The following is a 15,954-nucleotide window of genomic DNA, read 5'->3' as shown; positions in this document are numbered from 1 at the left end:
GCCGCGTCAGCCTCTCTTCCCCTCCTGCCGCCACCATGCTTGAACACGGTCCCGTGCATGGAACCCTTGCCACAAACGCGTTGACGCGTTCATGTTTCGTTGATTGGTCCCAAACGTTGGTCAACAAGTCAACGAGTATATATACTGGTAAGCATTGCCCCCCCTCAACGTATAAAAGCCCTGAGTCTCATCACCTCTACCTCACCACCATCGCCAACTCCTCTTCCCTTTGAGTCTACTGCTACCTTCACCTTCAATGTCTTCCCAGTCCACTTTGACCCGCACCAAACGTTCGGCCAAGCCATCCGACAAGGTTAGACAAACTGGTGAGCCTCTTTTTGCATGCGGCTGGTCATCGTCGACTGCCACGACTGCCGCCTCTTCTTGCTGACACTGTTTCTTTAGCCGAGGATGTCGCTCAAAAGCAGGAGCAGCGACGTCAGCAAGACACCATCCGGGACCAGCAGCGCAAGATACGTGAAGCCAAAAAGGCTCAAAAGGCTGCCGCCATGAATCAAGGTAATGCACACTCTGCTTATCTGATCTTCAGCGATAACACCATCAATAGGCTCCCAAGGCCCCATGCTCAGTCACCACAACACTCAGAGGAACATGCCTCGGTCGGTTCCAGCCGATGAGTTGGTAAGTCCTTTTGTCATTGTCCTCGCACAGTCGTCACACCAACCCCTTTCCAGTTCTCAGCGCGTGTTGTCGAAACCGTACAGTCAGTCCGCAGCGAGGCTTCGCAGCCAACTCTGGCTGCACGTCACTCTGTGGTTCCACCGCCGCCTACTCATACTACCACCCGTCGTCTGACACCGGATCAAGTACGACAGTTGGTCCATGAGCGTTTCCACTCCGAGGACGGTATGTCCTCTGCCTACTAACTTGGTGCTACGTCTGATGTCCATGCACGTTGGCTTAGACGATGATGATGACGACTACTCGTCTCTGCCGAAATACCTTAGTCGCAAGCGTCCCCAGCATGTGCTGGGTACCGAGGACAACTCCGACGATGGAGACGGGGGCTCTGCTCACAAACGCCAATGTTCGGCACCTGTGGACGTTGCTGCCGACAACGAACCCATATGGCTGGAGGACGCCGATGCCAATATCGATGAAGATGACACACAGCCCCTAAACGAGGTGATCACCTCAGCCAGTGGCAAGACCACCTCATGCCGCCAACGTCTTCAGGGGAGGGCCCAACCCGACGAAGTTCAGGACGTGCTGTGGGCTGCCATCTCTATTTTTGGGTCTCTCATGTGCCTCGACCACGCCTTCCCCAACTCACTTCAAGAGCACCAGTGGGCCGAGCGCGCCTGGAAGAAGGCCTGCGAGTTCTACAACGTCGAGCATGTGCTGACTCCAGCAGTCAGGAAATTGGTGCGTGCTCGTATTATGCTCTCCCTCATCCACACCCTCATTCTATCACTGGATGACCTGGAGCAGATCACTGATCGTACAAGTCATCTCCGAGGAGAGCTCAAGACCAAAGCCCGCCCCCTGGTTGAGACCACATTTGGATTTGAGGTCAGTGACGATGCAGATGTTCAGGCAGCCAACCGCAAGCTTGTTGAGGACCTCAAGAGAGACACCGCATTTGTGTACCGGGCGAGTACTCTGATATTAATTTGTTCACTATACTAAAATCTGATGTCTGTACTCTAGGTGCGGGGCGAGACTGCTGAGGAGCACCGCGGGATGTTCCTCGCCAAAATAATTCAACAGCTCATCAATGCCGTCTTCTACAAGGGGAAAAAGGCGATGGCTGTGAGGTGGGAGGAGTTTTTTGAAACTTTCCCTGGGCCCGGCTTTGCTTTGGTCCTGTCGGCGGTGAGCTGTTCCTTTCGGCATTGAGTATTAATGTAGCTAACTTATGTTATAGATTGAATGTTCTATCGACGAGTGGTCGACGGGCTCCTTTGAGAAGGTCGCATTCTCAGAGGCCAATTACCGTGACGTATTCGAGACCCACCTCAAGAATCTTGATGACTTTGCTGGCCATGGGAATGGCGCTGACCGTGTGTTGGAGAAGTTCATGCAGCGCGTACATCGGATTGGAAGGTACGTGGTCACCGCATCTGTCTTTCCTGCCAGTATACTCATGTTTCATAGCTCTCATGCCCGGGTGGCTGCTCCCTCGCGTGCCCCCCAACCCATGAAGCCGGCTGCATTTGATACAGCAGTGTTTGATATGATCCGTGACCTGGACTGAAATAGATCGTAGCCTTGTATTATTACTAGTCTCAATGAATAAGTATGGTGATTCGTCCTATTTACGTGTGACTACCTAAGACGCAATTGAAACAATGGCCATATTATGGGCTGCAACCCGCGCGGCTTATAGTTATTACGTAAGGCTATGTTGCGCGCGCTCATAACTATGTCGGGCTACTGATACCACCTGTCGCCCTATGTTGCACTACGTAAATGGGGGGTGACCACCACACTATGAGGACTACCCAGCCCACGTAGGGCTGGGTAGTCACTCTAAATTTTCCTGATGTAGCGCTTTAAAGTAGTGTCAGGGAAAATAAAAACAGAACAAGCCTTGGAGAAGAACATAAACGATAAGCATAAACACTTGCGCGAGAACTTGTAGATAAAAACCTAATAAAAATCAATGCGGTGTCAGTTTGTTTGGAGGCATAAAACCCATGCATGCATTACACCTAAAACCCCTTGCTCAGAAGAATGATCATGCACATATCCACAGTACTCACATCTGTTCACAATAAATTATCAGTCATTAATGAGGACACAATGACGTGTACGTTAGACTTACCGTTCCCGGAATTGGTATGCCTACGTCCTGAACTTAGGAGGGTATTAGACGTGCAGGTATGAATGGGGTTTTGATATTCACTATTTTCTAATCTACAAGAAATCGGGGTTTGAGGAGATTTGGTTCGATTAATATTATTCACTGACATGACTAAGACCAATGCAAGGTAGCGCATCTAACAATAACACTAGTGTTAGCACGGAGTACACAAGCCAATGCAATTTATTGATCCAAGTACTGTACGTACCACTGCATACAGCCAGGTTGTCCATGTGATCTTCTTTCCCTGAGCACGTATTGAGATATACTGCGAATTTACGAACTAGAAGTTTAGGTTATACCCATATAAATTCAAGCTGGCGTATGTAGATTAGCTTCGATGTATTTGAGTATGTGATACTTTGCCACTCACCTCAGCGTCAAGGTTTAGCACTAGATGTTCAATATGTTACCATTTGAGTTAGAGTCGAGACACTTATTACATACAGTAGTCGTATATTGCCAGAGTTATGGCACATGCTATGCAGAGAGTCCCGAACTCAATACCAAGAAAATATTAATGAATAACGTGACATACCATCTAAGAGGTTATTATTCTGGTTGAATGTTGCTTCTAAAACTTCTTGCTCAATGGAAATGGAAGACATGTTGAAATGGAAAAGCGGCCCTCTGAAGCCAAGGTACCAGAGCTGAAGGCCTTAAAAACACCTCATAGTACACAGGTCGTGGACCGTGAGTTGTTCAATATTCATAGTGGATAGTGACGCAACTTGAAGCAGTTCGTTCGTCCCCAGCCGAATACACGTCCTGTGCACCGCTATCATGACGGATCTGAAGGATATAACACATAGCCCTTGCTGAAATCATCCAATGACTATCCAAACTCATAGGTACCTGACACTGAATTACCTTCCAAAATGTGACTATGAACATTCCTGACCGCCGCATGTGGGTTGACGCGTTGACATCCTTCCGAGCGGCTTTAATATGCTACTACTTAGGCCCTTCAAAGCCTTGCTTCCTCTAATCGCTGATTTGGGAGCCCTACGACTTTCTAGTATCGTGACGCTAAACTGTTATCAAGTAACTAAACTCTCATATTACACATCCGTGCCGAGCTCCTATACATTGCCCACATGAACCTTCAGTGTTTCACATGATCAAGTTGTCGTTGCATTGCTCCGTCATGGTCATCTCAAGATGAAACATCACAGCAGATGACGTGCAGTGGCCAGCATCGATATCTGAAACATGCCCCAGCTGCCTTGTACAATGTGGCAGAGTCAAGCCGTGAGCGCGTGAGAGTATACAGTGTGCGCATGGTAGAGGTGTGATCAATTATCACTGTAGGAACCGCGACACACTTACTATCCGATCATACCTCTGGAGCGGTTATCATGATAGTGTTGATGTTATAGTCCCCTTCAAACACGAAGGTGACATGGCCCAAGAGCGCTGCATCAAAAATTGACCCGCATGGGCCGAGGCATCAATGCTCTGAAAGCGAGGGAGAACTTAAGGGCACCGGAACTAAATCAGAAGACAGGAACACAGGGGGGCAATGAGAGTCCATAAACGATCGGCAAAAACAGGTCTTATGAATGCTGCTGCAATGCATCGGGGCCGTAAAGAAGTGAATGTCAGATGTTTAGAGACCTCACAAGGCACTGCCAATTGAGTACTCCATACACTCTTGAACAGCAGCAAATTATATGACTTTATCGAGGCAGCGAACCTATGCTTCCTCCTCGACCTCCCCATCCCTAAACTCATCCAAAGCCCTCATAATCACCTCTTCGCTCTTCCGCGGTTCGAACTTGACCTCGAAAGGCGGCAAGCGTGATGCTGGGCCATCCGTCCACGAGTCGATGTCGAGCGGCTTCCCAGGCGCAGGCTTGATCGTAAATGCCCAAAAGATAAGGGCAAGGTTGATAAAGATGGAACGGTTCGCGACGTGTTGACCTGGACACACACTAAGGGGATGTTAATAATGCTATGAAAGAGGGAGTGATGGGCGACAGAAAGTGACCTACCGCCTTCCAAATCCAAACGGATAGTACTTCATGTCCGACCTGAGCTTCCCGTCCGCGTCGAGCCATCTTTGGGGATCGAACGCGTGGGGGTTCGGGAATGCTTCGGGGTCGCGGGATATCGCCCTACAGAGCATCACTTGTAAGGACACCGAGATGAGTAGTCCGCAGAGAACACTGAAAACGTACCATCCGGTACCGAGAATGGTTGCTCCAGCAGGGATCAAGTAGTTATTCTGCAACATGTCGAATGAGCACATTGAACGTATATACCGGATGCAATGTATAGTCCAACTCACGTAAACGATATCCTTGTTGGCCTTGTGAGCGAGACCTACGTAAACGAAGAGAACGCATCAAGTCAGACACCCAGCTCGTAGATTCCGTATCCCATGGTACCTACCGATCGGCACGATTGGTCTGAATCTCAACAGCTCCTGTGCGAACGCAAGTAGCTGCGGTAGTTTATCGTGGTCCTCGAATGTAGGGACCCTGTCGCGCCCTACGACCGCGTCGATCTCAGCCTGAACGCGCGCTTGCGTCTCGGGGAAGACGGCGGCGACCATCATCGCGTGGGTGAGGGCAAGGGCAGTCTGATTACGATGGCCGGATGAAGAATGAGAAATAAGCCAAGGGGGAAATATTAGGTGGGAGAAGCTTACAGTGTCACTTCCTGCACCGAAAAGGCCGAGCGAGACATAAGCCATGGTGTCTTCAGGGAGGCCATGTACGTCTTGTGTCTCGAGCATGTGTCGCGTGAATGATGCGCTTGCGGTGCCTTCGTCCTTACATGGAACGACAAGGTCAGCAAGCGGCCTAGATATGTAAAGTAAAAACAAAAGGAGGCGCTCACCATCTCCTTCTTCACCCTGTTTACAAGTCCCAATACCAAGCCCCTCTCATCCTTCCGCCACTGCGCTAATTCCCATCCAAACGCACCAACCACCCTGCTCATCCACGTCAACCCCACGCCTTCCAACGCGTCACAGATCCGCCGCATGCCCCCGAGCCTATGGAACACCTTCAAGAACGGCAAGAGCTCTACAAGGTAGGCTCCAGGCACGAACGTCGTCTGGACACGCTCAAGGACCACGTGCACGCGCTGCACCTCGGGCGAGTGGAACGATGTCGGCGTGCGCTTGCCGTACGTGATGCGAAGTACAACTGACGCGGCGTACGTCTTCATGTGCTCCGTGAAGCGCGCTGGGTCGCGGAGCAGGTTGAGGATGACGGTGCGCGCTGCGGTGAGCTGGATAGGCTCGTACGATTCGGCGGCTTTGGGCTGCAGGGCGATGTGTGCGGCTCTTCGATTATCGATTGAGCAGTTAGTTAGTGTGGGACCGACAAAGTCCAGGTTAGTAGCTCACTTGCGCATCCTCCTAAAGCGGTCTCCTCCGGTCTCCATAAGTAGCCGGCCTGACTGCGTGAGCAGCTCGTTGCCTACGATATTGCGAGGACGATCGATATTCGACCCGCCGTATTTCTCCATAATCTCGGTAGCCGCCTGTTTGGCCCCATCATTAAGTTTACGCGCTAAATGGGAAAATATCAAGCTCTCTTACCTGCATCCTCCCGATAACGACGATCAAATTGCTCCCCTGTTTGATAGTGTATACGGGACCGTACTCCTCCGTTAGGTCTTCCAGATAGTGAGCGATACTGGTGGTCTTTAGCGCCAGTACCTCTGTACGCCTCGGAGAAACAAGAGACTTACTTGCGCGAGGGAAAAGGCGGCTGAAAGAACCACTTCGCCGGCGGGCCAGGTGGCAGGGGTAGCGCGTACTTGGGCCTGCTGACGACCTTGGATATTGCATAGAGCACGAGCAATGCAAGACCCGCGTAGCCGGCGCTCGTCGTTGGCGAAAGCGACTGCGATTGTAAGTAAGCTTGGATGTTGGTGGGGAGAAAATCGGATAGGTGATCCATGTTCACGAAGGCGAGGGGTTACACGGAGTTCAGTGAAGAGATACAGTACTTGTAGCATATATAGGGGTGGCATGAATGGCACCTATACCTTCAAGACGTCAGCCACATTAGTCAACAATAAGTGCTGCATCTGCGTCAACGTCAGAGTGCAAGCAACGCGAAATCTCTCACTATCGCCAAGACCAATGCTCGCGACGCGTCGACGCCCTCCGGTGCGCCGGACGTCCGACGCTAGAACACATACACGAACGCCGTAAACCAGCTTAGCGATGTTTATGCTCGCCAGGCCATCCAGGTCGAGGTGGCAGCCGAGCGCCGCATCGCGGAGATTTGCAGTGGATGATGAGTCAGAAAGGCAAAGTACTACGAGCGTCGTGTCAGAAGTCAAAGGAGCTCTCGGAACTCGTGGTACTGTTCATCGTGCTGATTGCGACGGTGAAAAACTTTAGCCTCGTATTCGAGACGCTCCTTTGAAGCAGAGCTTTTCCGGCGCTGGCCCTCCGGAGCCGAGATAGCCCCGCTCTGCGAGAGGTGCTGGTTACGTGGTGCTATTTCATCGTTCCTTTGTGTCGGCGGTAACATGTCTGGATGGTGTGCAGAGTGAGAAAGGTTGAAGGGGTTCGTGCAGGTAAACCACGCAAGTTGTGTCAACAGGAGCCGCAGCTCCCGAATGGGGCACCAAGGGTGTGATCCGATCCATCGGACAGGAAAGGCGGGGCGTTTTGCTAGCGAGTTGGTCCACATCGAGTCATACACTGCGTAATGTCGTAAATTTCTGTGCCAGAATCAAGTGAGTTGGATGTCAACAAGAAACTTGTTGGCAGCGCATACACAGAGTAGCACAAAAGCGGCTTCGGTGGACTCCGGTGGCTTGCCGGTGGCCATGACGTCGGACTTCAAAATCGAATATGTCTAGCTTATGCATTTTTCAGTGGAAACTGAAACCTCTTCAGTACCACAGCGTACATCGACATGGAGAGAGCTCTCAACCTCCCTGAGATTAGGGAGCATATCTGCTCTCAGGTTTCGTCAAAGGCGTCACTCGCTGCTCTGGCGCGAACGTGTTCCGCATTTGAAAAACTCGCGCTGGACAAGCTCTGGTCGGGCGACCCGCATGCTATCTCGTTTAGTGACTTGAGGAAGGCTCTCCCTGGAGTTTTTGTCACTGACGCGGACGGAGAGATCGTAAGATCGAAGCCCCATGTATTTCTGAGACTACAACCTCTGACCTCGTCTTCTCAGGTTGACCTAAGGCTACGCTCCCCGAAAGACTGGGATCGCCTCTTTGCTCTGACCACTCGTATACGCTTCCTCACGTTCGATGAAGGCCCTTATATCATCGAATCAGTTCTTGAAATGCTACTCAGCCCTCCTTCAAGCCTCCAAAAGGCTTTCCCCAAGCTCCGCTCCCTTGACGTCGATGGCTATGATCCCAATCTCCTTCAGACGTATATTCCATTCCTCTCGTCTCACCTTCGCGAGTTCTCTTATCGCGGACACCCTCAAAATATACGTATACCCCTGCAGGTTCTCCCCGATAAGTGTGCTTATCTTCAGTTTCTGGGCGTGACCGAGGGCGACTGGCCTTCGAAGGATGGAGAACTCATATGTATGATCAAAGAGGTGTCCGCCGCTGTGATCCGCCTCCCGTTGCTCGTCTCCTTGAGGTGCCCCGACCTTGAGCCGCATGCTCTCCTTCACATCTCGCGCTCTCCATGTCTCCGCGAGCTTCGTCTAACGGACCTACAAGAGACAACTCCAGTTGTGGTTCACGCTGATCCAACTCCCTTGAGGTTCGAGGCAATAGAGGAACTCGAGCTGCGCATGATGAGCTTCGAGTCCGCTCTAGCAGTCCTTCGTCGCCTTCAGACGCTTCCGCGCACTCTAGAGCTTCAAGAACCAATGTCACGATTCAAGGACCTCACGGAGTTGAGGGAGGTACTCGCAATCTTGAATCGATGCGAGCGGCGCAAGTATGATTTGGAAGAGCTGGAAATCCACGGGTTTACTGTAAACCACCCGACCAATCTGGACGTTAGGTATAACATGGACTTTTTCCGGCTCCTCGGGCGTCACCGCAAGTTACGCTCTCTCGAGCTTTGGGTGGAGTTCGAGATAGGGCTCTCGCCCTACGATGTCGCAGAGCTTGCTCTAGCTCACCCATATCTCAAAAAGCTTATCTTCTCGCCCATGTCGGATACAGTGCTGTCAACGCAGAGCCTCTCCATCCTTTCCAACAAGTGCCCGAAGTTAACGTATATTGAAGCACCCATCACTGATTCACAATGCGATCGCGATGGCCTCTTCGAGCTGGATAACGGGTCGACACCATCGGCATCCCACTCCAGCCTCACATCGCTCGATCTCATCACTTCGCAGTTCCGAGACATGGCTTTTCTCACACAAACTCTCGAGGCATCCTTCCCTTCTCTTACGGAGCTTAGCCTCCATGAACTGTCCTTCAAGCACTGCTCGGATCCCATGCCGTTCACGTCAGCCACTATGGAGCCCCTGTGTTGCCTCACTCATCTCACTAGATTACGGATCGACGTAACCAACCGCCGCGTCGAGATCGCAGAAGCGGATGTACTCAGGCTAGCGCGGTCCCTGCCCAGCCTCAAAGTCCTATATATCTCTGGAGCAACTGCAGTCGGCTTCGATGGTCTCGCCATGAGCCTTGACAGCATCCTCAATCTAGCCGATACACACCAAAGTCTCGTTGAAATAACCCTCCCCTTCCGCGCGTTCCTCGCCGACCGGTCCAACAGCAGGCATCGCTTCCGCGCACGTCGAACGCTTCCTCGAAACCGCACTTTGAAAGACATCCATCTCCTCGTCTCGTCGAAGCCTAGCCGCGAGTACCTTGCGGACCTAGCGATTGTCGTGCTCACTGCATGCGCACGCCTGAGCACATTTTACTTGACGACACCAAGGGCCAGTCCCGAGCCGCCTATTCCCCTCTTTGACGCAATCGAGGCGTTTAGGAAGGTGGAGAGAGTTCAGGGTCTTAGCAAGATGCGCTATGAGGACGTATGGCTGTTTGTTGTGAATGAAATTAAGAGAAGTAGGGAGAGTTAGGAGGCGAAAAGGGCGACGCGTTGATCCTCGTTGCGCTCGGCCTTGAACTGTTGAATGTGTTCCTCGTGAGTAACTGAGCCTACAGATTTTACATATAATCTCACGCTACGCAAGAAGTACCCAAGGCTTTGGGAAAATGCTATACCTCTAACCACTTTTCGGCTACCGTAGACGAAGCTGATGTCACCGAGCGCGCTCGAGGCTATGACTGCAGCGGATTCGTATCTTACGTACGTCAATCTCACTACCTCTTTCGTTTCCGACACAAATGCGCTTATCCAAACTCTGGTAGCACTGTTTTCCTTCAATACCACATTTGAAATGCGGGATCATCCTTAAGATGACTGTTTTAATCCTATTCCCGTAACGCCTGTCACCATAAAGCTGCTCAAGGGTTTTATGCGTCTTAATTTGCTACACCTGGAGCTAACCCATCATCATGTGGAGCTCAAGGACTCGCGTGTCTTGAGTTGGCCGGGATATATGCCTCATCTCACTTGTCTGACACTGTTGGGCGTCCCTTCCTTTGGTTTTTGACGGACTGACATTAACACTCGGGAGCGTTCTGAAGCTGACCAACATCTGTCCTAGACTTGAGGAGCTCACCGTTCCCTTTCAGGCGCTGCTCTCCGACCGGTCCAACAGCGAGAAACGTTTCATGGAGAGCCGAGCAACCTCACCGAATCGAACACTCAGAGCTGTTCGTTTTGTTGTTCTTTCAAGACCGAGCAACGCTTACCTTGTCGACCTCGCTATCGTCATGGCTACTAAGTATGTACGCATCGAGAACTTGTCGTTGAAGATGCCGCGGTGGTGCTCACCACTTACGCCGCACGCGGATTTCCAAGAGCCTCGGCGCACCGTTGTGCCTGAGATCGAGCACAATCAAAGTGTCCAGGAGAGTGACGATGATTGGTAGTTGCGCATTTCAGAGGGTTATGGTCCGTGCTATTGTCTAATCAAGCCTACCTTTTTATCATCTCTAATCGCACTACGCCACCTAGATGTGCATGAACTGCATAAGTTTGCTTCGTTCCTATAGCTGGGTATCTAAGTCTCAAACACTGATATTGAAATTCATAGCCACATGCGGTGATGGTAGTAGGATCGATAACTTTTGGACATCAGTTGATGAGCATTTACGTGAGCACTTGGGTCGCCAAAGCGGATTTTCCGACGTTGCCACTCCGTCTTCCACTAGGGGATTGGCGCTAATCTGTCAACTGCACTACCCGTGCGAGCAACGTCGTCACTGCGCTGGTGCGGTAAGGAGCTTCTCCATCAACGCCCTGGCTGTTTTGTACATATGATGCTTCACCGTTGGTACGACCGCACAGGTTTGCTACGCATCGCCTCTGGCAGCTGTTTGGGTTAGGCCCAGGCAACTCCCTTAAAAAGGAGGCGGAATCGATCATGGATTCCGACTCCTGTTTCATACCTTCACCTCGTATGACACTCATTATCTCAAACTCACCTTCGGATTGGCCCACCATCTGGTCAAATGGTGTACAAAGCTATGCTCAAGGTGAGGTTTTATGTTCCTGGTCGCTGCTTGATCCGCTGATTGCGCCCTCTTCATCTAGTTTCAGTGACACTTCTTATTGTCTATAGCTGGGGTATGTTTCATATTTAGACCTTCAAACCTCCTAAAGTTAAACGGGAATGTGAAGTCCTCGATATTGACGATGAGGTCGGGGGGTTTTCCACACGGTCCTCCTCTCATTGGCTGACTAGTACCGGATGCAGATTGAACTAGTATGGGTACGTTCATTGCACTTAACCTTGAGTCGCTCTAAGCATTCTCTTCAGAAAAGACGAGATATCAGGATCATCTTGATGTACGCTGTGGTATGTCAGCGCACAAAGGCCCATGCTCTTATTTGACACTCAAACGTATAAAGCTTCGATATTTGAGCATCTTTGCTTCAGTGTACGTTCCCATGATCCTTCATACCACTCACCAGTTCAATCTTATCGCTATCGGTGAAGAATATGGATGTGTGAGCTTAATTAACCTCATTGCGCACAGATTTGACACTGACCATTTGGTTTGCAGTAGAGCTCGTTCCTTGGACATACACCGATGATGTTCGTGCTTTTCAATCAGTGTGGAGTCTGTTGTTTCATACGATTTTCAGGTGTAGGTCAACAATCGTCTGCCAAGTATTTTCTTTTAATATCTTTTTATTCCCGAATGGTGTCGCAGATGTACGCCCCGTCTCTAGAAACATGTATAGTGCACATAATCTCACAAGTCTCACAGGCAGCGCTATGTTCCTTATCGACAATATAACTTCCTTCATCATCGTGGTGACATTATCCTGTAATCATCAGCTCAATCATAACGTTGAACGTGCTAAAATTTCTGACAGTTATGATGACGCTTCGTGTCCATGCTCTTTGTGGGCAACCTAAAAGCCTTTTGCACTTTCTGCTTGGTTTCTTGGCTATAAAAGAAACAGTAGCCGTAGCTACCAAAGTTCTTGAATATAACGCGTCAAAGGGATCTCAAGGTGACCACTTTATCTCACCATTCCCTGACTCAGATTGGTAACTGTTTTCAGTTGGAGGGGCAGTTTTGTCGGGCATCCCAATGTGTGTGTTCGCGCCATCAGGGGCATACCCGTGGATCAACTCCTTGACGAACGGAATGAGCCTGTCATTTGAGACTGCTCTATTCTCTTGCACAATATATAAGTTTGTTGGCCATATCAAGGAATCCGGCTTACATTCGATGCCAGGGATGGAAGGCTTTTTCTTGATACTCATCAAAGATCACGTTTTATATTATCTTCTGTGAGTCGTTTAATCTTCACACTCAATTCAGTAGAATGACATTATGGGCGCAGTGCATTACTGGCGGACGTGTTCACCACTCTCAATATTGTCCCTGCGCTTCAGCAGGCAAGTATTCTATACTGTTTGTTCATCCGTATATAATTGATCGCACCGCAGTCAAACTCGACAGGTACTATATGGGATTGCGTTGTTATTGTACAACAAGCGTGGATCATGGCAGTAATGGGGCCGCAACTAATGATTGGACTACTTAAGTCGGAGGCAAGACTACAAACAAGGGACGGATTCTTAGAGAATCCACTTGAAACTATGGTGTTTGCCCTGGGTTCAGAGGATATACGCCGTTTGACCGTGGAGTTCTCCAACGTTGAGGCACAGGATTAAATATATATCCTCAGAAACTGCCACTAGTAGTCCTCTACCGGGGCAGGAAATGTGTCTGTGTTAATGGTTAGCATATCATCTTCTATGGTACACGAACCTAGAAACCGATACCCAGACAACCTCAGGCCCCACCTGACCGAACACAATATAGTGATGCTTGAGACCGTAAGAAGAAAGTGCTTGAAGTGAAAGCAGTTCGGCAGTTGCCAGATGATCCTCTACCGGACATTAGATCGGAGTTTTCAACGGTGATCGCAACGGAACTCGCATATGTCTCTGTGGACACGCATATGTTTGAAAGGCACGTGAGCGTGTTTGTTGCTTTGGCAGTTAGTACTTGGCTCCCGCACACTTCTATATCAGTGACGCTTCTTTTTAGACTTTGTGAGTGGCATTATGATGACATGAATTCTTTGGGCGTGCCACAGACCTTACAGAGATTGAGATTGCAAGAGGGCCCTCACCCGCCGAGTACTTATTTTATATCGACGTAGGCGACATTAACATTGTGGGCTGCAGTGACTGAGCCATATGACTTGATGCTTTTGTTATATTTCGTACGTCCCTGTTTGTGTGATTTGATTGATACTCGTTAGGTTAACATGACTCGACTAATTAAACGCGCATGACGCGACCTGGACCCTTTCCGTAGTTCCCACATTCAGACGCGTCGCAACCTTGGGCGCAACTCGCCAGCTGAGCCTTCTTCCCCTCCAACTTCTTACTACCACCTGTACTAGTGCAAACCTCGATTCCTTAGCCCTGTACACTCGCATCAATGCCTCGTAAAAAGAATGGTACGTCTGCGTAGCTTCACCTCGCTTCTGTAAGGAGGCATTGATTCCGGGTCCAGCACGACGCACCAAACCCGTAAAGGCTTGCAAACACTCTCAAGCTGAACCTGACGCCAGTGGGCTAGTGTTCCGCAACGCTGCGTCTCTTCTCAACCTCCCCAATGAGACAATTAACATGGTCCTACGTCACGTCAGCAACAACTGTCTCGAGTCGCTTGCGCTCGTTAGTAGACGCTTGAACAATCTTGCACTCCACGAGTTCTTTATCGGACGGCGATACATCAATCATGTTCTTCCCCGTTCAAACCAAACCTCCGGAGGTCTCATTACCAACTCCCTTGAGAGTCTTCCGAGGCTGACCCTCCAGCTACGCCGTCCCTCGCACGAGCATCGCCTTCTCTTCATTGCATTCGGTTGGAAGGTGTGTGAGTGCGTCGCAGCAGAATGCAGTACCGTGGACAACATGAAGAGAGTCGTTGATTGGATATCGCGCCTGGAGCTACGCGGTTTTGTGGTCACTATCCAGAAGAGCACCCTTAAGCGGGACGTTCTCAAGGCGCTGACCGAGCTCTTGCTGACGCTGGTCGGAAAGCCTCTTGAGGACCTGACTGTAAACGTCGGGGCCAGATGCGATCCAGAAGTTATCGCTGAATCAGAGCTGAATGGTCTTCTAGGACACTCACCCGACCTCGTAAGCCACACACCGTCGAACGTAGGCTTAATCTCACGTATCTTCAGTTCATACCTTCCAAAAGGGCGACGCCAAATACCATGGAACTAGACCGTGCAGCGCCTTTGTCTCACCTCGAGACGGTGACATTCAACACCCCTATCATGCTCGTGCGACCTTTCTGCATATGGTTCATCAGATCTCTGAACGCGTCTGACGTCACGACACTTATTCTCCGGTTCAATCCTTGCTGCGATGCACCTTGGAGCCACGGTTTGAAACATATCTCCGTACCTCAGCTCCGGACTCTGGAGATTCAGACAAACGCCTGCTCGTCTGATAACATCGCAGAGTTTTTATCTCGTCATATGGGCGTCGTGTTCCTCAGACTGCGCTGGCGCGGCACGGACGCCGTTCATTTGCCGGACAGCATGCCTCCTCATCTTATTGAACTGGAAGCCATACCCACTACGCTAGCTCATGCGCTTCAGTCTACGTCTCAGTTCAGCCATTTGGAAGCCATCACGATGTATGAGCCTGACGAAGGTTTTGATGGCATCATGGACGCCCTATCGCGTACAACTTTTGATAAGGAGATTCGCTTCAAAATGACATTTTCATCGCAAAACCGATTCATGTCGTTCGTATCACGGAGTGCTGAGGCCCCCTGGGCAGCGCAGAGACTCCTCAGCTTCGTGACAAATTTGGAAATCTGTTTCGATAAAAGCAGATTATACACAGCTGAAGAGGAAGAAGAGGAAGGCGAGTCTCCTCAGATTGACGTGGACGGCATTTCTCAGCTTCCCATGTGGTTTGCCAACTTCCCAAACGCTAAAAATCTCAAATTCGACCTGGACACCTGGACATTCCCTACGAGAGCCAAGAAGACGTTCATAGATACTCTATGTGAAAGTGCCCCACATGTAGAGACATTGAACTTTGGGTGGACGGAAAGGACTATGGCGCAGTGGGCCGAGGAGAGCAAGAAGGAGGCGCAGTGGGACTTTAACTAGTGAATTTCGTTCATAAAGAGGCAGAATGTATGCTCAGACCGTATAGGAGTTCATATGCGCTTGCCTTTGATTTCCACTCCTACCCAGCGTGCCCAGCATTTGATTGTAGAGACACATCCACTCGGAGTTGTGTTGTCAATCTGACACGAATCCACTTAAGACATAGCTGCTTTTCTTGTTGAACCCTCTGTACAGGTAAACACATGACATGAATCACGTTCACCTAATATTCAGCCCACCCGCCAATGTAAGGGCAATCTAGACTTGTGTACGACTGTGATAGAGACAAACTTCACTGTCACTTGAAATGATTTCCTGCACTACAAGCTGCGACGAAATCCTGATACACGCGATACGGGCCTAGGGTCAAGCCTCGACGGATGGTTGTACGCTGTTCTACGGATTGCGGAGAGAGAGACAAATGCAATGGAGTCCGATTCGGCTCCGATGCACCGACAGCAGAAAGCGTGGC

At 50.2% G+C, this 15,954-nt stretch overlaps 5 protein-coding genes across 5 annotated transcripts; 3 read left to right on the top strand and 2 right to left on the bottom strand.

Annotated features, from left to right (window-relative positions):
* Positions 1 to 256: 256 nt before the first annotated feature.
* Positions 257 to 2,218, top strand: CONPUDRAFT_86174 (uncharacterized protein; the record flags this gene model as incomplete). The annotated part of the gene is made up of 9 exons (XM_007764768.1): positions 257 to 326; positions 406 to 519; positions 569 to 642; positions 726 to 867; positions 926 to 1,386; positions 1,453 to 1,614; positions 1,672 to 1,836; positions 1,889 to 2,067; positions 2,119 to 2,218. 9 exons carry the CDS (start codon positions 257 to 259, stop codon positions 2,216 to 2,218), a joined length of 1,467 nt encoding a protein of 488 aa, XP_007762958.1.
* A 457-nt stretch (positions 2,219 to 2,675) lies between these two features.
* CONPUDRAFT_68614 (uncharacterized protein) lies at positions 2,676 to 3,435 on the bottom strand (the record flags this gene model as incomplete). Its single annotated transcript, XM_007764441.1, has 7 exons — positions 2,676 to 2,728; positions 2,789 to 2,880; positions 2,935 to 2,963; positions 3,036 to 3,074; positions 3,201 to 3,220; positions 3,275 to 3,307; positions 3,366 to 3,435. The coding sequence occupies 7 exons, from the start codon at positions 3,433 to 3,435 to the stop codon at positions 2,676 to 2,678; spliced, it is 336 nt and encodes a 111-aa protein (XP_007762631.1).
* A 1,088-nt stretch (positions 3,436 to 4,523) lies between these two features.
* On the bottom strand, positions 4,524 to 6,744 carry CONPUDRAFT_148109 (cytochrome P450; the record flags this gene model as incomplete). The annotated part of the gene is made up of 10 exons (XM_007764767.1): positions 4,524 to 4,761; positions 4,822 to 4,944; positions 5,008 to 5,054; positions 5,118 to 5,152; positions 5,222 to 5,411; positions 5,481 to 5,603; positions 5,672 to 6,122; positions 6,186 to 6,322; positions 6,381 to 6,477; positions 6,533 to 6,744. 10 exons carry the CDS (start codon positions 6,742 to 6,744, stop codon positions 4,524 to 4,526), a joined length of 1,653 nt encoding a protein of 550 aa, XP_007762957.1.
* Positions 6,745 to 7,716: 972 nt separating this feature from the next.
* On the top strand, positions 7,717 to 10,811 carry CONPUDRAFT_160887 (uncharacterized protein; the record flags this gene model as incomplete). The annotated part of the gene is made up of 5 exons (XM_007764766.1): positions 7,717 to 7,929; positions 7,987 to 9,774; positions 9,813 to 9,887; positions 9,994 to 10,052; positions 10,414 to 10,811. The coding sequence occupies 5 exons, from the start codon at positions 7,717 to 7,719 to the stop codon at positions 10,739 to 10,741; spliced, it is 2,463 nt and encodes an 820-aa protein (XP_007762956.1). The 3' UTR covers positions 10,742 to 10,811.
* A 1,067-nt stretch (positions 10,812 to 11,878) lies between these two features.
* Positions 11,879 to 13,110, top strand: CONPUDRAFT_133650 (uncharacterized protein). The gene is made up of 6 exons (XM_007764765.1): positions 11,879 to 11,914; positions 12,086 to 12,145; positions 12,195 to 12,335; positions 12,387 to 12,618; positions 12,672 to 12,726; positions 12,778 to 13,110. The coding sequence occupies exons 2-6, from the start codon at positions 12,094 to 12,096 to the stop codon at positions 13,003 to 13,005; spliced, it is 708 nt and encodes a 235-aa protein (XP_007762955.1). The 5' UTR covers positions 11,879 to 11,914; positions 12,086 to 12,093; the 3' UTR covers positions 13,006 to 13,110.
* Positions 13,111 to 15,954: the final 2,844 nt, after the last annotated feature.

Source organism: Coniophora puteana (assembly GCF_000271625.1).
Source record: "Coniophora puteana RWD-64-598 SS2 unplaced genomic scaffold CONPUscaffold_1, whole genome shotgun sequence".
Lineage (NCBI taxonomy): Eukaryota > Fungi > Basidiomycota > Agaricomycetes > Boletales > Coniophoraceae > Coniophora > Coniophora puteana.
This window is presented reverse-complemented; position numbering and strand designations above follow the sequence as displayed.